At 43.2% G+C, this 21,986-nt stretch overlaps 1 protein-coding gene across 1 annotated transcript in view; it reads right to left on the bottom strand.

The window, feature by feature from the left end:
- Positions 1–10,828: 10,828 nt before the first annotated feature.
- The window catches only part of gabra4 (gamma-aminobutyric acid type A receptor subunit alpha4), a 159,039-nt gene continuing 147,881 nt past the window's right edge, over positions 10,829–21,986 (bottom strand). The window contains exons 8-10 of the mRNA XM_070863110.1: positions 13,787–14,046; positions 13,017–13,019; positions 10,829–11,371 (exon numbers count right to left, since the gene is read on the bottom strand). Coding sequence (XP_070719211.1) covers positions 10,829–11,371; positions 13,017–13,019; positions 13,787–14,046 — 806 coding nt within the window. The remainder of the gene's footprint in view (positions 11,372–13,016; positions 13,020–13,786; positions 14,047–21,986) is intronic.

The following is a 21,986-nucleotide window of genomic DNA, read 5'->3' as shown; positions in this document are numbered from 1 at the left end:
ATAAGCTGAAGTGCTGTAAAGTAGTTCAATGATCATTGGAATGAGCTGACAAAAAGACTGATATCACTAGCAGGCTTCAAAGGGGTCAAGCTTCAGCCTGAGTTGCTCCTATTTTTTTGGAGCAACTAGTTTAGAAACTGCAATTCTCGGCATTTAGTTTGCTCCAGTTCTAGTGAGTTAGAACAGTTTCATTTTAGAACAATTTTTTTTTTTCAAAGGGTGGCGTGTCCAGCCACTTACGCCTGTTTTGCAAGTTTAGGCAGCGAAAACTTATTCCAAACTAACTTAGAATGGAATAAGTGTAGATTTTTGTATGCTCAGCAAAACCTTGCCTACACTTAGAAATCAGGCGTAAGGAACGAGAGATGGAGGGGGGGAAGGGAAGTTTACAAACATGAGACACATCACTTTTACAAATAAAGAGCCATCATCAATAATAAATGATAAATAAATCAATAAATCAACCAAAAAGAATTAAACAATAAAAAATTTTAAAAAATAATTAAAAAATCAATAAATAAAAAATTACGTTTCTACTCACCAACTGCAGCACCAGGAGCCCTCCAACAGTGTGCTGGGACGCACCCCCACCCCCAGTGTCTCTCTCTCTCTCTCTCTCTCTCTGTCTCTGTCAGTCTCTCTCTCTCTCTGTCAGTGTCTCTCTCTCTCTCTCTCTCTGTCTGTCAGTGTCTCTCTCTCTATGTCTGTCAGTGTCTCTCTGTGTTTCTGACAGCGAGGGGTGGGGGGAGGAAGGGGGGGAGGGGGAGGAAGGGGGAGGGAGAGGAGGGGGGAGAGGAGAGGAGGGAGGGAAGTGAGGGAGGAGGTGGGGAGAGGTGAGGAGGGTAGAGAGGGAGGGAGGGGGAGAGGAGAGGGAGGGAGTGGAGGAGAGGGAGGGAGGGAGGAAGGGAGGGGGGAGAGGGAGGGAAGGAGGGAGAAGAGAGGAGAAGAGGGGAGGGAAGGGGTAGAAGAGGGAGGGAGGGGGGGAGGAGAGGGAGGGAGGGGGGAGAAGAAGGGATGGGGAGAAGAGAAGAGGGGGGGAGGAGAGGAGGGAGGGGGGGAGGCTGAACGGGCCCAGCCGATGAGAGGAAGTTGGGCCGAAGACTTCGGGTGGGGCCCACCCCCAGCAAGATGCCGGGTGGGCAGGCCCCGCCGAGGAAGTGGAGGGAGGGGGAACGGCTGAACTGGCGGTGGGGGAGGGGAGCCAGAACGGGAGCTGAAGATGAAGAGGAGGGAGGCCCGAGTCCAATCTTCGCTGCCCCAGTGAGTCTAGTCGGCCAGGGCTAGGGGCGGCGTGCTTCGGGTCCCTCCCACGCAGCCTCGGCGGCCTGGAGCTACTGCACATGCACGCACACTCTAACGCGCATGTGCAAAGATCCCGGCACTGTTTTCAGCGCTGGAACCTGGCTCCGCCCCCGCCACAGCTTGTGCTGCGCTGCGCCAAGGGCCTGGAACGTTCCAGCAGCGGGGAGAATACCAAGGTATGTTTTAGGCGCAGTTTTGAGTGCAGAAATCAAGTGTGGCTCGCGGGGTTGCGCCGATCTAGGCGTGGCCCGAAACTTGACTGCAAAGAGACAACTGTCAAGAGATGAAGCTAAGAGGGTGGGAAATGTTTAGTAAAGATAAACCTTAGGTGGAGGAGTGCCATTATTGGTGAGGCATAATATAATGGGTATCAAAAGGATAGATATAGCAGAAGAGAAGATTGTGGGAGCAGTTTTGGTCAAAATGATTGATCGTAAAATAATACTAATTTGACGATGCGGTGGAAATTTTACATGCTACAAACATGCATTCCTATCCTTGGCCAATCGTCCAGCCTCATGTTGCTGAACATATTATAGGCATAATCCACATTCCAAAGCATGGATCAGTGTAAAATATTTATAAAGAGGGATTATGTATTGATTCAAACCTAATGCAAAGAGATCTATCCATGTATCTCGATGTAATAGTAGCTAAATCTATGAAACCATCAACTCCATGCTTACATACAGTAAAATGAAAATAAGATACTGGGCTGAATTTTCAGAGAAATAAAATACACATTTAAAGAGGTTGATTTTTATTGACTAAAGAACTAATCAGACTCCATCTGCAGTTTTATGTGCAGTTTTGGGCACCTAATCACAGGAAGGATGGTATTGCCATTGAGAGGGCACAAAGTCAAGTAAGAAGATAACTCTGGGTATCAAGAATTTTAGTTTAGGGAAAGTTAAAGAAGTCCGTTTGTTTTTATTAGAAAAGAGAAAACTTTGAGGTGATCCAGTTTATCTTTCTAAAATTAGGAAGGGAATTGATAAAACTGATCCAGCCTAACTGGTTACTATGGTGAAAGATTGAAGGGCTTAAATTACAAAGATTGGACCTTTTCCTTTGATGGCTGAGCTGGTTGAGGCATTGAGCAGCGAAGACATACAAACCATGAAGGTCGCAAGTTTCATCTCAATCTGTAGTGACTTAGCTTATCTAGGGTATTACGATCTCGGTTCTGATGCTCTCTCCTCTCCCTCTCCCAGCTCAAATAGCCCACTGACACTGAGGGGGTGAATTTCCATGAGGGTTACACCCCATTGTCTGCCATAACTTGAGCAGAAGAACTCCAGAAACCCTGGCAAAATGGTGTAAAGGTGTTTATAGCATTTCTCAGGAGTTTCCACAGCTCTTCCATGAAGATATGGTATGGGAATAAGAAAACCCCACATGGAAATTCACACCCTCACTGTTTCAGCTCTCACTTAGGTAACATATCGGAAGGCACAGAAGACCATACAACTGTGACCCAGCTAAGAGTCAACACTTTACAAAGAGCAGGAAGGGAGGGGAGAAAATTGAACCATGAACATAAATTGGTGGATAAAGGGAAGAAATATAAATTAGGAAGTTAATAAGAAGGGAGGTCAAGTGAACTTTTTCACACAAAGGTTAATAGTATTGTGAAAGAAGTTGCTAAGGAAGGTCATTAAAGGAAGCATCATTAAAGGAAGCGATATCAATGGGTTTTAGACTGAATACATTTCTGGAAAGAAAAGAAATTGATGAATATGGTGAGAAAGCTGGTAGGTAGGATTGATTTATAAAATCTATATAGGCTCATTGGTGTAGAAATCCATCAGCGCCTGGTTTCGGGTGTGAATGTGGCGATGCAGCCACAAAGCACATCTGAACCTTTCATTAGTGGCCACTGCTTAGGTCATGGCAGCCGCTGAAGAATCCTGAGTGGGGCAGGCCTAACCACTCATCATAGACTGATTCCATTGCGGAGCCTAAAACAGGTGTTAGGTCCATTATTTATATATGTAAGGGGCCTAACACCTCTTTTAGGCATCTGCAGGGACACCTAAAAATGGGGCCTGCCTAATTTTGGGTGGAATGTTTTTCAGGTATCTGTGGGATGCAGGACATTGGTCCCCAAAAGTGGGCCTCGTTACAACCATTTTACACCCAGTTATTGAGAGCAATGCGATTGAATTTCTACCCCGATGGGTTTAATGGGATTTTCTCATTCCAAAAATGTCTTATGTACTTTAAGGGGCATGAAATAAAAGTATGGTAAAAATGGCTCTGATGGGCCAATAGTACATTGTTAATAGAAATATAATAATTGAGTGTGATTATCAATCAAAAATATCTAGTCAGCATGAAGATGTTATCAACAAAGTTAATCTAGTACCGAGTTGCATGCCACAGTATAAAAACATAAGAAATAGGAGCAGGAGTAAAAGCTTTTATCGATATAAAAAAAGGAGAAGAGTGACTAAAGTAAATGTTGGTCCTTTAGAAGATGAGAAGGGGGATTTAGTAATGGGAAATGTGGAAATGGCTGAGACCTTAAACAATTATTTTGATTTGGTCGTCACAGTGGAAGACACAAAAACCATGCCAAAAATTGCTGGTCACGGGAATGTGGGAAGGGAGGACCTTGAGACAATCACTATCACTAGGGAGGTAGTGCTGGACAGGCTAATGGGACTCAAGGTAGACAAGTCCCCTGGTCCTGATGAAATGCATCCCAGGATATTAAAAGAGGATGACGGAAGTTAGAGCAGATGCATTCGTTATAATCTACCAAAATTCTCTGGACTCTGTGGAGGTACCAGTGGATTGGAAAGCAGCTAATGTAACGCCTCTGTTTAAAAAGGGGGGAAGACAAAAGGCAGGTAACTATAGGCCGGTTAGTTTAACATCTGTAGTGGGGAAAATGCTTGAAGCTATCATTAAGGAAGAAATAGCGGGACATCTAGATAGGAATAGTGCAATCAAGCAGACGCAACATGGATTCATGAAGGGGAAATCATGTTTAACTAATTTACTGGAATTCTTTGAGGATATAACGAGCATGGTGGATAGAGGTGTACCGATGGATGTGGTGTATTTAGATTTCCAAAAGGCATTTGATAAGATGCCACACAAAAGGTTACTGCAGAAGATAAAGGTACGCGACGTCAGCGGAAATGTATTAGCATGGATAGAGAATTGGCTGGCGAACAGAAATCAGAGAGTCGGGATAAATGGGTCTTTTTCAGGTTGGAAATCGGTGGTTAGTGGTGTGCCACAGGGATCGGTGCTGGGACCACAACTGTTTACAATATACATAGATGACCTGGAGGAGGGGACAGAGTGTAGTGTAACAAAATTTGCAGATGACACAAAGATTAATGGGGAAGCGGGTTGTGTAGAGGACACAGAGAGGATGCAAAGAGATTTGGATAGGTTAAGCGAATGGGCTAAGGTTTGGCAGATGGAATACAATGTTGGAAAATGTGAGGTCATCCACCTTGGAAAAAAAAACAGTAAAAGGGAATATTATTTGAATGGGGAGAAATTACAACATGCTGTGGTGCAGAGGGACCTGGGGGTCCTTGTGCATGAATCCCAAAAAGTTAGTTTGCAGGTACAGCAGGTAATCAGGAAGGCGAATCGAATGTTGGCCTTCATTGCAAGAGGGATGGAGTACAAAAGCAGGGAGGTCCTGCTGCAACTGTATAGGGTATTGGTGAGGCTGCACCTGGAGTACTGCGTGCAGTTTTGGTCACTTTACTTAAGGAAGGATATACTAGCCTTGGAGGGGGTACAGAGATTCCAGAGATGAGGGGGTTACCTTATGATGATAGATTGAGTAGACTGGGTCTTTACTCGTTGGAGTTCAGAAGGATGATGGGTGATCTTATAGAAACATTTAAAATAATGAAAGGAATAGACAAGATAGAGGCAGAGAGGTTGTTTCCACTAGGCAGGAAGACTAGAACTAGGGGGCACAGCCTCAAAATACGGGGGAGCCAATTTAAAACCGAGTTGAGAAGGAATTTCTTCTCCCAGAGGGTTGTGAATCTGTGGAATTCTCTGCCCAGGGAAGCAGTTGAGGCTAGCTCATTGAATGTATTCAAATCACAGATAGATACATTTTTAACCAATAAGAGAATTAAGGGTTATGGGGAGCGGGCGGGTAAGTGGAGCTGAGTCCACAGCCAGATCAGCCATGATCTTTTTAAATGGCGGAGCAGGCTCGAGGGGCTAGATGGCCTACTCCTGTTCCTAATTCTTATGTTCTTATGAGTAGGCCATTTGGCCCCTCGAGCCTGCTCCACCATTTAATAAGATCATGGCTGATCTGATCATGGATTCAGCTCCACTTCCCTGCCTGTTCCCCATAACCTTTTATTCCATTATCACTCAAAAATCTAACTATCTCCGCCTTAAATATATTCAATGACCCAGCCTCCACAACACTCTGGGGCAGAGAATTCCATAGATTTACAACACTCTGAGAGAAGAAATTCCTCTTCATCTCAGTTTTAAATGGGCGACCCCTTATTCTGAGACTATGCCCCCAGTTCTAGTTTCCCCTATGAGTGGAAATATCCTCTCTGCCTCCACCTTGTCGAGCCCCCTCATTATCTTATATGTTTCGATAAGATCACCTCTCATTCTTCTCAACTCCAATGAGTATTGGCCCAAACTACTCAACCTATCTTCATAAGTCAACCCTCTCATCTCCGGAATCAACCTAGTGAACCTTCTCTGAACAGCCTCCAATGCAAGTATATCCTTCCTTAAATAAGGAGATCAAAACTGTAAGCAGTACTCTAGGTATGGCCTCACCAATGCCCTGTACAGTTGTATCAGGACTTCTCTGCTTTTATACTCTATCCCCCTTGCAATAAAGGCCAACATTCCATTTGCCTTCCTGATTACTTGCTGTACCGGCATGCTAACTTTTTGTGTTTCGTGCACAAGAACCCCCAGGTCCCTCTGTACTGCTGCATGTTGCAATTTTTCTCCATTTAAATAATCATTTGCTTTTCTATTTTTTATGCCAATGTTGGTAGCCTTACATTTTCCCACATTATACTCCATCTGCCAAATGTTTGCCACCTCACTTAGCCTGTCTATATCCATTTGTAGATTTTTTGTGTCCTCCTCACAATCTGCTTTCCCACCCATCTTTGTATCATCAGCAAACTTTGCTCCATTACACTCGGTCCCTTCATCCAAGTCATTAATATTGATTGTAAATAGTTGAGGCCCCAGCACTGATCCCTGAAGCACCTCACTAGTTACTGTTTGCCAACCGGAAAATGACCTATTTATCCCAACTCTCTGTTTTCTGTTAGGTAGCCAATCCTCTAACCATGTTAATATATTACCCTCAACCCCATGAACTTTCATCTTGTGCAGTAACCTTTTATGTGGCACCCTATCGAATGCCTTCTGGAAATCCAAATACACCACATCCGCTGGTTCCCCCTTATCCACCCTGCTCGTTACATCCTCAAAGAACTCCAGCAAATTTGTCAAACATGATTTCCCTTTCGTAAAACCATACTGACTCTGCTTGATTGAATTATGCTTTTCGAAATGTTTTGCTATTGCTTCCTTAATAATGGACTCCAGCATTTTCCCAACGGCAGATGTTAAGCTAACTGGTCAATAATTTCCTGCTTTTTGTCTGCCTCCTTTTTTAAATAGGGTGTTACATTTCCAATCTGCTGGGACCTCCCCAGAATCCAGGGAATTTTGGTAGATTATACCCAATGCATCCACTATCTCTGCAGTCACTTCTTTTAAGACCCTAGGATGCAAGCTATCAGGTCTTGTCCACCTTTAGTCCTATTATTTTACCGAGCACTACTTCTTTACTGATCGTGCTTGTATTAAATTCCTCCCTTCCTATAGCCCCTTGATTATCCACTATTGGGATGTTTTTAGTGCCTTCAATCGTGAAGACCGATACAAAATATTTGTTGAAAGTCTCTGCCATTTCCCTGTTCCGCATTATTAATTCCTCAATCTCATTCTCAAGGGGACCAACATTTACTTTAGCCACTCTTTTCCTTTTTGTGTACCTGTGGAAACTCTTACTATCTGTTTTTATATTTCGTGCTAGTTTACTTTCATAATCTACTTCCCTCTCTTTATTTTTTTTTAGTTTTTCATTGCTGGCTTTTAAATTTTCCCAATCCACTGACGTCACATGAGCCTGGCCACTTTGTATGCCATTGTTTTCAATTTGATACCAGCCCATATTTCCTTAGTTAGCCTCAGATGGTTATCCCTTCTCTTACAGTCTTTCCTTCTCATTGGAATATATTTTTGTTTTGAGAGTTATGAAATATCTCCTTAAATGTCTGCCACTGCTCATCAACTATCCCACACTTTAATCTGTTTTCCCAGTACACTTTAGCCAACTCTGCCTTCATACCTTTGTAGTCTCCTTTATTTAAGCTTAGGACACTGTTTCAAGATCCAACTTTCTCACCCTCCAACTAAATTTGAAATTCAACCATGTTATGGTCACTCATTCCTAGAGGATCCTTTACTAGGAGATTGTTTATTAATCCTGTCTCATTACACAGTACCAGATCTAAGATAGCCTGCTCCCTGGTTGGTTCCACAATGTACCGTTCAAGGAAACTATCCCGGATACACTCTCTGAACTCTTCCTCAAGGCTACCCTGGCCAATTTGCTTTGTCCAATCAATATGAAGGTTAAAATTGCCCATGATTATTGCCGTTCCTTTTTTACAAGCCTCCATTATTTGTTGATTTATACTCCGTCCAACAGTGTAGCTACTATTAGGGGGCCTGTAGACTATGCCCACAAGCAACTTTTTCCCCTTATTATTCCTTATCTCCACCAAAACTGATTCAATATCTTGATCTTCTGAGGCAATATCGTTTCTCACTAACGCACTGATCTCATCATTATTAACAGTGAATCAGTTTATCATAAGTGAAAACAGGTTATTTAAGTCTGTGCCTCTTTGTAACACCATATTTGGAATTGAATGCACTTTTGGCACCCTATATTTATAAAGGCATTCATGCATTGGATAGAAGGGAAATAAGAATGATTGTGGGATTTAAGAAATTAAGAAGAGAAGCATACAAAATTAACCCGGTTTTCATAGGAAAGAACCATCATGAGATAGGATATGACCTAGGTCCTCAAAATATCAAAAGGCACAGATAAAATAACTGAGCAGGACAATTTCTTTCTGATTTTGCTAACTTTAATGGAAATATTGACTGGAATGTAAAGCACAAATACTGTTTTATACTCATGCCTACTTTTTGCTAAATTTAATAATTACCGGAAAATATACTCCCAGGTTACCAACCTTATTCACAGAACCAGAGGTCACAAAGAACAATAACAACTTGTGTTTATACAACGCCTTTAACAAAGTAAAACATCCCAAAGTGCTTCGCAGGAGCTTTATCAAACAACATTTGACAACGAGCCACATAAGGAGATATTAGGGCAGATGAAGTAGATTTTAGGGAGTGTATTAAAGGAGGAAAGAGAGGTAGAGAGGCAGGGAGGTTTAGGGAGGGATTTCCAGAGCTTAGGGTCCTGACAAATGGTGGATTGATTAAAATCGTGGATGCACAAGAGACCAGAATTGGAGGAGTATAGATATCTCAAAGGATTGTAGGGCTGGACGAGGTCACAGAGATAAGAAGGGGTGAGGCCATGGAGGGATTTGAAAACAAGGATGAGAATTTTAAAATTGGTTGTTGCTCAACCAGGAGCCAATGCAGGTCAGCGAGCACAGGGGTGATGGGTGAATGGGACTTGGTATGAGTTAGGACACGGGCAGCAGGGTTTTGGATGAGTTTAAGTTTATGGAGGGTGGAAGATAGAGTGTGTAGGAATAGTCAAGTCTGGAGAACAAAGGCATGGATGAGGGTAATTATAAGTAAAATAGAATTCCATGTTTACTGCAGTTCTGGGTCTATATAGTTGGTTTAACGTAATATATGAAATACATAATTCATTGCAGAATTTAAACATGAACAAAGTGAAATATAAAAAGTCTTCTGAAATGTGTTTGTTTTGTAGTACATTGAGGCTTTGGAAAGTCCACAGAGGAGTGCCATAAGATTAATTCCCAGTTTAATACACCTTAGATACTCAGATAGGCTCAATGAGTTGGATCTCTCTGCTTTACAGAAGTATAAATTTAGGGGTGGTTTGATTGAGGTTTATAAAATAATGAAGGCACTAAAATGTGTTTATGTAGACCAATTATGTCAACTGAATAAGAATCATGTATGTCAGAAGACCCTGATTTGCATTGGCTAATGACGCTCCTGCTTGATTCAGGTGGAGTCCACGCTGTCTAGTGGAAAGCCTGAGCTAAAATGGTGGCAGAGCAAGAACAGGGCGATAATTTGACCACCTTGATTTCTGCTGGGTGGAGAGAGTAAAAGGTCCTTCTTGTCCCAGGCTCTAGGCTTTCCCTACACCATCCTCTCTCTATCCATTTTTCAAGTCATTAACATTCCCATTCCAAAAAGATTCAGCTGTGCAGAAATATATCATCAACAAAACAAGGCATTGAACACATGGCATTCGCATGATCAAGTTCTAGTGCAGCCTGGTGTCACGGTGTTGAAGCATCGCAGGTTGAAGCTGAATGTGAATGCAATTAACTTTTTGTCTTGCCGTTGTGGTTTAACTGTTCTGTTTTTGTCAGTTTTTATTTACTTGAAGGATGTGTCTCCTACCTGTCACTAGAAGTTATCATTGGCTTGCGTTACTGCTCTGACCTCACCTTATTTTAGTTCTATAATATATTTCTATTGAGACTTCATAGGAACTTTTCCAACCATTAGAAACACACCCACTTTAAAAAAAAATTATTGTGTTTCCAAATATATCTTAAAACAAAATATAATTTGAAAATAATGGTTGCTGTAAAAACACCAAAAGGTAATTTATTTTTCTTTTTTATATTGTAGATAACCTGGAAAAGAGGCCATTGCAAAATAAAAGTTTATTGCACAGCCACGGAAAATGTAATCTTTCGTTAAGTGGATCTTCAATCTGCAGAATTGAAAACTTATTTTAACTGATCACTTGAGTCCAGACGTAAACACAGAACTCAGAAACCCAGTTCTGACGAAGGGGACGGGTTGCCACTGGGAACTTTAGCTTGGCATTTCTCCTTCAGATACTGGAGGATCTGCATTTCTCTTTTGTTTTCTTGAATGCAGATGTTTGTCTGTTTTCATTATTTGTGCCACCCCTTTCCTTCCATTGCTGATCATCTTCATGTTCTCCGCTTTCTATGTCTTTATTCAAACCTTAGACAAATCATTTTGCCATACAGGAGGATAACAACAGCTATGCAAACTTATCCTCAGCAGTAAGCAATTTATGGTAATTCTGTGTGCGTGAGCACTGCTCAATTGAAATCAGACATTACTGAGAACTCTGCTGTCCGTACACATCAGATTAATAAACCTTAAATGAAACCCCTGCATCAGTTCATGGATTATGAATTGTTCGAACAGATAATAAGATTTTTCTGTAGCTGCAAAATTACAAATCGCCTTCTGTTTTCTCCATGGTGTCTTTTGAGAGGTAGACCACCCAATAGACCATGTTAAATGCACCAAATGTTACCGGAAAAAGTATGCGAGCATATTTGTCAATTTTGCTGGTTCCACTACCTGCAGGTGAAGCTGCAGGAAGGGCTGGGGCAGACACAACTGCGGTCGGTGAAGAATGCTTCAGGGTTGGTCCAAATAATCTGGATGGTGGGGAGTTCTGTTCAAGTGTTGCTCCACATTGGCGGTGAACCGGTGTGGGTCTCATTGAAGCTATTGTGGGAGTGCAAGGAGGGGGCGGTGGGGTGCTTCTCATCGAAGGTACTGTAGGGGATGCATGGGTGTGTCCAAATGTACTGGGACTTGGCACAGAAGAAGGGGGCGCGATAGTTGAGGGAGGTACCTGGCTGATTAAAGATGGTCTCGGTATCACATTCTTGCTATCATTCCCCAAATAATCTCTTTGACTGCCAAGAATATCTGATTGTGCCAAGAAGTTCATTCTCTTCCTTAAATTGCCATTTGAATCAGGGTGCTTTAGAAAAAGAGAAAAAAGAACATTGCTTCAATAGCAGAAAATAAGAAAGGACATTGCATTTAATGGCTCAAAATAATTACTTGCAATTGATTTTGTGAATCAAACAGCAATAATATCTATCAACCTAATTTTCCATAGCTGGCTGTTCATCAGTGAAAGCTGAACTATTCAATTACTGAAAACTTTAGAATCTGAATTCCCAACATAAGAACATAAGAAATAGGAGGAGGAAAAGGCCATACGACCCCTCGAGCCTGCTCCATCATTCAATAAGATCATGGCTCATCTTTGACCTCAACACTTTCCCGCCCAATCCCATATCCCTTGATTCCCCTAGAATCCAAAAATCTGCCTATCTTAGCCTTGAATATACTCAGAGACTCAGCATTGACAGTCCTCTAGGGTAGAGAATTCCAAAGATTCCCAACCCTCTGAGTGAAGACATTTTTCCTCATCTCAGTCCTAAATGGCCGACCCCTAATCCTGAGTCTATGACCCCTAGTACTCAACTTTCCAGCTAGGGGAAGCAACCCCTTAGCACCTACCCTGTCAGGCCCTCTAAGAATTTTCTACATTTCAAGGAACTCCAGAGAGTGTAGGCCCATTCCATTCAATCTCTCCTCATAGGACAACCCTCTCATCCAAGGAATCAATCTCGTAAACACACCCCACACTAATTTTGCATACCTATCATCCAGATCCAAGCAGACAAGCTGTATAATGCTAGACTGCAGGGTTGATGATGATTGAAGAAGGGAAATTACTTTAAATGATAAATATATAAATGCAAACTATGTGCAAATGTGTTCTGAGTGCCTGGTTACAGACCAGGACTTTCCAGGTGCAATCTGCAGCCTGCACTGAGTTAACTAATCGCAGCCAATTGGAGGCGTGGAAATTGGCCATGGTTTTCACTCCTGATTGCTTTCATAAGATCATAGAAAAATTCAAAGCTCAAAAAGAACATGGGTCTATCTAGTCCATATTCTTACTATCACAGCAATTGTATTCAATACTGTGTTTCTCCTTAAGGTACCACTGAGGAGGTATCATCATGCCACTCTAAAAGTGGACACCTGAGGCTGGAGAGACAGAAGAAAAAGAGACTTTAAAAAATATATGCTCTCAAGGAGCAGAGGGCCAGCCTAGTAAAGCCAACTGACCCCTAGGAGTTTGATTATCATAGTTGCCTTCATTATTTCCCAGGACGCATGAGTACTAATCAGTCAGCTGTGATATTAGAATTTTTCTCCCCTAGCATTTTCTGATCTGTTTTTTTGAAAACTATTTGAATAAAATCAAGAGGATAAATTTCAAAAGCTTTATTCAAGTAAGGATTATATTGATTTATTTTTAACTAGATAGGCTGTGTGAGTGTGGGTGCAATTTTCCACTTTGTCAGTCGTATCCTGTGGGAGTGGGTCACCCACCTATTGCAGAACCCATCTAATTTACATTCCATTGAAATCAATTGTCCAAAATCTGCAGGGATTCTGTAACTGGCAGGTGAATTACCTCCTCCAGGTTACCGTCCAGACACCGAAGATAAATATAGCTCCACATGTGTGTGAATGAGTGTGTGTGGTTGATTGTAACTTGCTGAAATCGGTGTTAAGGGGATGGTAATGGACTCAAAATAGACTTGCTGCCCCATGAACACCAACAATCGCCCCACTGCCCCTTTCACAAAACCTACCACTGGGCGACCAATGCGTCTGCCTTTTTCCAGACCCTTTTAACGCGTAAATCAGGAACCTATGACTAACATAGGACTCCCATTACTATTGTATGATAGAACTGGTTGAAGGGTTCTCCGTCAGACCCCAAAAATATCATCTGAACTGCTGCAGACCTAGGCTCTTCCTCTCCTTGATCACGATGTTCTGCCAGCTAGGCGGCCTCTGGGTTGCCCAATAGTTGCCTGTATTTAGCAAAATGCATCAAGATGTCTGTTGGGTTCTATTTAAATGAAGCCTAGGCCTCAAAATGGCTTTGACCTCATTGTTGTTGGAATGTCAGTCTGTCAGTGTGCTCCCTCAATCAGCTGTTCAAAGGTATGTTTGTCCATGTGTGTTTGTGTGTCTCTGTGTATCTGTGTGTGTGAGAGGGCGGAAAAATTATTATACACCTGTTGTAGCTTTTGTTTGGTGTTCAATAAACTTCAAAAAGTGTATTAAGCTGAGGAAGTCACTTCTCTCAAAAATTTCAATCAAATCAAATCTGGACCTTTCCCAGACTGTACGTTTCAGCTACTTACTGGATAAGTGGTGGGAGGATATATGATGATCTAACAGCAACATTTCACTGTATGAGCTTGAAAGAGCTACATTGCTTTGGAAATTATTATTTTTATGTATTAAAACTTTCTTTGCTATTCTGCATCATTATAATATCTATTGATAAAAGTATTACCTGAAGTACATCCTCTGAGACAGATACTATCTTTATTGGAGTCGGTGGAGATGTAGCAGTAGGCTTGGCTGCCCTTTTTTTGGCTTTTTCAGCTTGTACATTAGTGAAGTAATTAACAGCAGCAAATTCAATCAGAGCAGAGAACACAAATGCAAAGCAGACTGCAATGAACCAGTCCATGGCTGTGGCATAGGAGACCTTTGGCAGAGAGTGTCGTGCACTGATGCTCAGTGTTGTCATAGTTAGAACTGTTGTTATACCTTTAATTGAGAAAATACATTGTTTTATTGGATGAGGAATAGAAGCAGGCACTATAAGCACAAATACAGCAAAATTATCCAGGTATATTTTTGTAATATGAATATATAAATAATTCTTTTGTATCAAGTACATTTTTTATCTGTATAATAACCTCCCACAGTGGGAATAGGACAAGTCGTAATGAAGAATATTCCATCTGATTATTCAAAATGTTTGTCAGGTTATTTGAACCAAACTATGAGCTAGACAATAACCTGGACTACAAACAAGGTTAGGTGAAAGTTTTACATTCTGTATAATCAATCACACCATTTTAAATGATGTCGGCCATAGGAGCCACACTCACTTTACAGGTGTAAAACAAACGCCTAAACGTTCAATGTGGCAAGCGGAGTACATGCACATTTGGCATCAGAAGTGAATTGCCAGCCATATTGGTAAAGGCTCCTGCATAGACATCCAGGACCCATACTTGGAATGGTGTTCGGACTTTTGAATTACTTACTTATTGTGGAGCTGCGAGGAACAGGAGTGCTTCTCCCACTCCACATGACATTGGTGGGCAGGTGCCAGTCGCCACTTGCCCCCCACTCCTGAGTGCCTATCCCCCCTCCCCCGGACTCTACTCTGTCAGCATAAGTGCAGCACAGCGAAACCCCTGACTGCCCTCTCTCAACACTGGAGACCTCGTTCTAAAATCTGGGGTCATTTGCAAAGCTAGGGGCAGTCACCAGTATCTTCACGTGTGCAAAAACAACAGCCACCCTGGCTCAAGCCAATCGCATTGTCAAGGTGGAGCAGAGACCCTTGGAGATCAAAATGGTTGGCTCTCACTCGGGCCACTCCAGTAAGTTAGGAAGTGAAATTTGGGGTCTTTAGAATGCCTCAAATGGACTCAATCAAGGTCTCAGCTGCCATGAGTTTTGCTGAGGTCATTCGAGGGCACAAAGGGCAGAATTTCCCATAGATGCCCAGAAACACCACTGCACCGCCCCCTACCAAATCTGCCCCCCTCCCTCCGGCCCTCTTGACGTAGGAGGATAGACAGAAGGTCTGCCAACAGAATAACCCCTTCTGGACTGGGAATTTAAAGGGCCATTCCAAATGGTATGAAATTGTGCCAGAGGTGGGAATCACTGATGCAGTGATTTGGAGCCTCAGCTCTTGACCCTATCCAACAGGTATGGATGAGGAAAAAGACTGCAGGGACGATGGGCAAACTGACCATGACACTGTGGTACAGGGGGCCATTCAAGTGGGGGGAGTAGGAAGGAATGTGGTAATGGTAGGTGACAGTATGGTCAGGGGGATAGATACCGTTCTCTGCAACCATGACATGGAGTTCCGGAGGTTGTGTTTCCTGCTCGGTGCCAGGGTTAAGGTTATCTCCTCATGGCTGGAGAAGAATTTGGAGTGGGAGGGGGAGGATCCAGTTGTCTTGGCCCATATAGGAACCAATGATATAAGTAGAACTAAGAATGAGGTTCTACTGAGGGAATTTGAGGAGCTAGGGTCTAATTTAATAACCAGAACCTCAAGGGTAATAGTCTCTGGATGACTACCTGAGCCATGCGCAAATTGGTTTAGGGTCAAACAGATCAGAGAGTTAAATGCGTGGCTCAAAGAGTGGTGTGGGAAGAAGGGGTTTCAATTCATGGGGCACTGGCACCAGTACTGGAGAAAGAGAAAGCTGTTCTGTTGGGATTGGCTGCACTTAAACCGGGCTGGGACCAGTGTCCTGGCGAATTGAATAAGTAAGGCTGTAGACAGGGCTTTAACCTAAAAAATTGGAGGTGGGGACAGTGTGGGGGAAGGGGACAGGTGAGGGAAACTTTAGAAATCTAAAGAGCAATCTAAAGAGTCAATGCAATAGAGCAGTGTAGCGATTTGGGGGTAAAAATAAGCAAAGTATAACAGGAAGGGACAGAGAGTTTAACAGTAGCAGTGCAGCAGAGCATAAGGTCAAACCAGGAAATAATGGCAAAAAAAAATAATTAAAGGCTCTTTATCTGAATGCACGAAGCATTTTACTAGTGGCACAAATAGAGATAAATGGGTTTGATCGAATAACCATTACAGAGATGTGATTGCAAGGTGACCAAGTTTGGGAACTAAATGTCCCAGGGTATTTGACGTTTCGAAAAGACAGGTGGAATGAAAAGGAGGGGGCTAGTAGCCCTTACAATAAAGGATGACATAAGGACAGTAGAGAGAAAGGATCTCGGCTCAGAAGGTCAGGAAGTAGAATCAGTATGGGTGGAGATAAGGAATAACAAGGGGCAGAAAACACTGGTGGGAGTAGTATAAAGGCCCCCTAAGAATAACTATACCGTTGGACAGAATATTGATCAAAAAATAGTAGGAGCTTATAAAAAAGGTAATGCAATAATCGTGGGGAACTTTAATCTTCATATAGACTGGACAAATCAAATTGGCAAAGGTAGCCTGGAGGACGAGTTCATGGAATGCATTTGGGATAGTTTCCTAGAATAACACGTCATGGAACAAGCTATTTTAGATCTTGTTTTGTGTAATGAGACAGGGTTAATTGGCAATCTCATAGTAAGGGATCCTCTGGGGCAGAGTGATCATAATATAATTACATTTGAGAGTGATTTGCCTAAGTCCGAAATTAGAGTCTTAAACTTAAATAGAGCTAATTACATCGGTATGAAGTGCAAGTTGGCTTAGGTACATTGGAAATATAGATTAAAAGTTATGGCAGTAGATAAGCAGTGGCTAGCATTTAAATAAATATTTCATAATTCTCAATAAAAATACATTCTATTGAAAAAAAGCTCCATGGGAAAAGTGATTCCTCTGTGGCTAACTAAAGAAGTTAAAGATAGCATTAGATTGAAAGAAGAGCTTATAATGTTGTGAAGAATAATAGTAAGCCTAAGGATTGGGAGAGTTTCAGAAACCAACAAAGTATGACCAAAAAATTGATAAAAAGGGAAAAAATAGAAAATGAGTGAAAACTAGCAAGAAATATAAAAACAGATTGTGAGAGCTTCTGCAAGTATGTCACAAGGAAGAGAGTGGTAAAAGTAAATGTTGGTCGCTTAGAGGCTGAGATAGGAGAAATTATTATGGGCAATAAAGAAATGACAGAAACGTTAAACAAATATTTTGTATCTATCTTCACAGTAGAAGACACAAAAAGCATACCTAAAATGGTGGGGAACCAAGGGTCTAATGAGAGTGAGGAACTTAATGTAATTATTATAAGTAGAGAAAAAGTACTAGAGAAACTAATGGGGCTAAAAGCTGACAAATCCCCTAGACCTAACAGCCTACATCCTAGGGTTCTAAAGGAGGTGGCTGCAGAGTTAGTGGATGCATTAGTTTTGAATTTCCAAAATTCCCGAGATTCTAGAACTGTCCCAGCGGATTGGAAGGTAGCAAATGTAACACCGCTATTCAAGAAAGGAAGGAGAGTGCAAACAGGGAACTACAGACCGGTTAGCCTGACATCAGTCATCGGGAAAATACTGGAATCCATTGTTAAGGAAGTGGTATCAGTTCACTTAGAAAATTCTAGCATAATTAGGCAGAGACAACATGGTTTTATGAAAGGGAAATCATGTTAGACAAATTTATTAGAGTTCTTTGAAGATGTAAATCACAAGGTCGATAAAGGGGAATCAGTGGATATGGTATATTTGAATTGCCAAAAGGCATTCGATAAGGTGCCACATAAAAGGTTATTACACATCATTGGATTGGAGGTAATGTATTAGCATTGATAGAGTATTGGTTAATGGACAGAAAACAGAGATAGGGTAAATGGGTCTTTTTCAGGTTGGCAGACTGTAACTAGTGGGGTGCCTCATGGATCAGTGCTGGGGCCTCAGCTATTTACAATCTATATTAATAACCTAGATGAAGGGACCGAGTGTAATATATCCAGGTTTGCTGATGATGCAAAACTAGTTGGGAGAGTAAGCTCTGAGGAGAAAACAAAGGGCTGGATTTTCGACTTTTTGGATTTTGGAGCGTTAATCACGAGGAATCATAAATATTTGCACCTGAAAATAGTTTGTGCCTTCGAATGGAAGTTTCGACAAAAAAGTAATCTGGAGGAGCGTTAGCATTAAGTCAGGCATTGCACGCCTGACTTTGTGCACCTGAGCTGAAACATTTGGCGTTAAAGTAGGCGGCAACTTTGCGCATGCGTAGTAAGATTCTTTTTCTTTTCCAGTTGCAAACGCTAATGCAGGGCGTGGCACTTTCCTGCGTACATGTGCATATAAACCACCCCACTTCAGCCACTCCTACTGAGATGGAGGAGCAGGAGGGAAGGCAGTATACCAGGCGCTTCAATCATGAGGCGAGTGAGGCCATTAGTCGCCCAATTGACCCTCTCCCAGTTTGCGTCCCCTCTCCCAACCCCCTTTCCCAAATGCTTCTCTCCACTTCAAGAGCCACCAGGAGGGCTCTACCGCAGCCCAGAATTCCAGAGAACCTCAGCAGCTTCCGGTGGACGCCTAGCAGGTGCCTGCAGATCACCTGATGTTAATGATCCGATATTGCGCCTCAGGCCCACCCATTTCAGCACAGGGATCGTTCCCTAGGTCGTTGTCATTTTTGAGACAGTGACATCCCAAAGTGATAAGGGGAAAGTCATATGAGAAATATACCTTGGCTTCAAAGTGAGCTTTCATTAAAGTCTTTGACAAACTAAGGTCAGGGGATATCAAGGGCAAGACATGGCTTGAATTAATAACTGGCAAGTGAGGACTAAGCACTGTCTATGGAGAGATATGAGGAACTTGTACAAGAGCCATCCAAGGGTTCCCATGTAACTGGCTACAAAGCAACAATATTTAGGAGTAGCTTGTCAGCTTGCTTTGATTCTGGAATTGTCTGCAACCTAAAGATAACATGAGAAAAAGTAATGAATTATCTGGAAGTATGTAGTGCACAGAGAGCAAAAATAAATCTAGAGATTGTTCAAAAGCATGAGGTCAAAACAAAAAGGAAAATGGTTCCTCTATGAAGAGATAGAGGGCTGAATTTTCATTTGTTTGGATTTCGAGGCATGAATCACGGTGGGGAGTAAAAGTTTGCACCTGAAAATAGTTTGCATCTTCGACTGGAAGTTTCAGCAAAAAAGTCATCTGGAGGAGCATTGATGTAAAGTCAGGCGTTGCACGACTGAATTTGTGCCCCCGAGCCGAAACTTTCGGTGTTAAAGGAGACGGTCATTTTGTGCATGCGCAGTGAACTTTTTTTTTCTTTCCGGTCGCAAATACTAATGCAGGGTGCAGAACTTCCTGCGCCCATGTGCATATAAACCGCCCCCACTTCAGCCACTTCTGCTGAGATAGAGAGGCAGGAGGGAAGGCAGCATGTCAGGTGCTTCACTCATGAGGCAAGTGAGGCCTTAGTCTATGTAGTGGAGAGGAGATGGGCCTCACTCCATCTTGCTGGTTGAGCCAGACCACACTCTCCTGTGCTTAAGAGAATATAGAGGGAGATAGCGCAGGAGGTGTCTGCTGCAGACACTGTGCCCAGGACTGGCACACAGTGTCAAAAAAAGTTCAATGATTTTAAGAGGACAGTCAGGATGAGTACCATTTGCATTTATGCATGCCTCCATGACTTCTAACATTAATCTCACACACTATGTGATTTGTCATGCATATGGTCCCTATCAACACTCTGTGGGTGGCTATCACAATACATACTAAAGATGAAGGCCTACTTCGGCATCAATTGGCTTTTAATGATCTATGTGCATTACCTCTTTCATTTACATCATCCCTCGCAATACATTCCAACTGCTACTATGCCTTTCTGAAAGATCACCTACAGCCCCATCTTAGATGCCTCAAACCTGTGAACAATTACTCCTCTAATAGAAGGGAGCAGCTGCAGATAGGCAGGGGTCTGCTTCAACTAAACCCGTTGACGGATGTGGAGGAAAGGGTCTTGGCCCTCATCGGAGTCCCATCTCGAGCAATTGCCAGGGGCGATACTGAGCCCCCTTTGGGTAATAAGGGTATGTAAATGGATGGTGCAACTCCAGACACTGCATTGAGAGATATTATGGAGTTCCAGCAGTGGGCCTTCAAATGAACCTGTGCTATGCCACCTTCCTCATGTCACCCTGCCCCCTCCCCTGCTGAACACTCCTCTGTTGCTTTCCACTTCCAGATGAACAACCAGAGGCATAGCATCCCTCAAGGGAGGCCTCCACATCAGGCCATTATGGCGACGATGAGGGAGGGGAGGAGATTGCTCTGGTGGAGCATCATAGCCCACCAGTTGCCCTATCGGAACTAAGTTCATTTGGGGACGCTACTGACTTCCTGGGCTTTGAGGAGTCGGAGGATCCTGGCCCCAGTGACGTACAGCAATGCAGTGCCGGGGTGGAATCTCACAGGCCAGCTCTCCGGAGAGTGAGTTGGCAAAGTCGCTCTGCTCAAAGACAGGCAGATGTGGAACTGGACCTGGTGGAAATGTCCAGGGAAAACACAGGTATGCACCGTGAACTTATGGATGCATTGGGACGGATCACAATGAGCATTGACAAGCTCACTGCGACTGTTGCGGAGGCAGCATCGCAGATTGCCGCTGCGAGTCATGAGTCCAGCAAGGCCATCACTGCCCACACACAGAGGCTGGTGACCTCCAGCAGCAACAGTGGAGTTCTAGAGTATTTGGCATGTGCCAAAGATCATGCTACAGACTCGGATACATCACAGGCATAAACTTTGCTTCGTCTTGGGCAACTGAGGCAGTCCATGTCTGATTTCACACTCTCTGTGATCCTCACTGTCCCATGGGGAAGTGACAGTGCCAAAGCAGGCCAGTAAGTTGTGGAGCAACATCGTGTTCCAGTTGCTAAGGCCCAGTACCGGTCAGAAAGCCATTGGCTCCACGGAAATGGCAGGTGGTCTCATTCCTCAGGATGACAACTTTCCAGCTCCCACCACTCACTCGCCAACCATGCACCATACACGATTGACACCCCATCCACTGTGACTAGTGACGCCGATGATGAGGTGTCCCAGTTCAAAGCCAGACCTTCCAGGTCACAAGCTGGTCCAGAGCATCATCAGACACAGTCTGCATTGTCTGGCCCCCAACACAGTAGCCTGATAGCAGCATTGCTGTACGCCCTGAGGACTCATTGAGGAGAAGCAGCAGGCATGGGAGGGGGTTGAAGGGAAGTGGGGGAGGGAAATATCTTGCAAAGACCCATTAAGGGCTGGCAACACTTTATTGCCAGGAATGTCTGTACCATTGTGTGATAACAATGGACTCCTCTTCAATGGTGTTGCTGCATGAAGCAGTCTTGTGTTAGTTTACATTTTTTTCACTGTAGGGAACAGTTTTATGTTCATTTACACAGTCTTTAAGCATTGTATAGTTTGGGGTTTTTGGCGGGGGGAAATTATAAATGTTGCACTTCGATAAAAATGGTTGTTTGACCTTTGCCATTGGTGTCTTATGTCTTATTTGTAAAATCAAGTGTAGAATAGCCAGCATGGTGGCATAGAATACCGAGTTAATGTTGCAACCCCACCTTCCCCGTACAACCAAACCAGTCAATGATGAGCTGCTGATGTAAGGCTCTTGCTGTGGCCACATCTCCATGCTGCCTCCACTGTGGTTGTGGTGGATGCGCAGTGGGTTCCTCATCAGGCTCCTCTTCCTCGTCTTCCTCCTCCTGAGATGGTCCTGCAATCCCCACTGGCAATGCCTGACCCCTCATGATGGCTAAGTTGTGTAGCATGCAGCAACCCCGTGAATTCAGAGACCTGTTGAGGTGAGTATTGAAGGCTGCTTCCAGAGCAGTCCAGGCATCAGAAGCGCTGCTTGAGCACGCCAATTGTCTGTTCGATGATGTTGCGGGTGGCTGCATGGCTGTCATTATAGCACTACTCAGCTTCTGTGGCCAGGTTCCGGAGGAGGGGTCATGAGCCAG

Source organism: Pristiophorus japonicus, chromosome 2, assembly GCF_044704955.1.
Source record: "Pristiophorus japonicus isolate sPriJap1 chromosome 2, sPriJap1.hap1, whole genome shotgun sequence".
Lineage (NCBI taxonomy): Eukaryota > Metazoa > Chordata > Chondrichthyes > Pristiophoridae > Pristiophorus > Pristiophorus japonicus.
The sequence above is the reverse complement of the archived record's forward strand: the minus strand, read 5'-3'. Positions and strand labels throughout refer to the sequence as shown.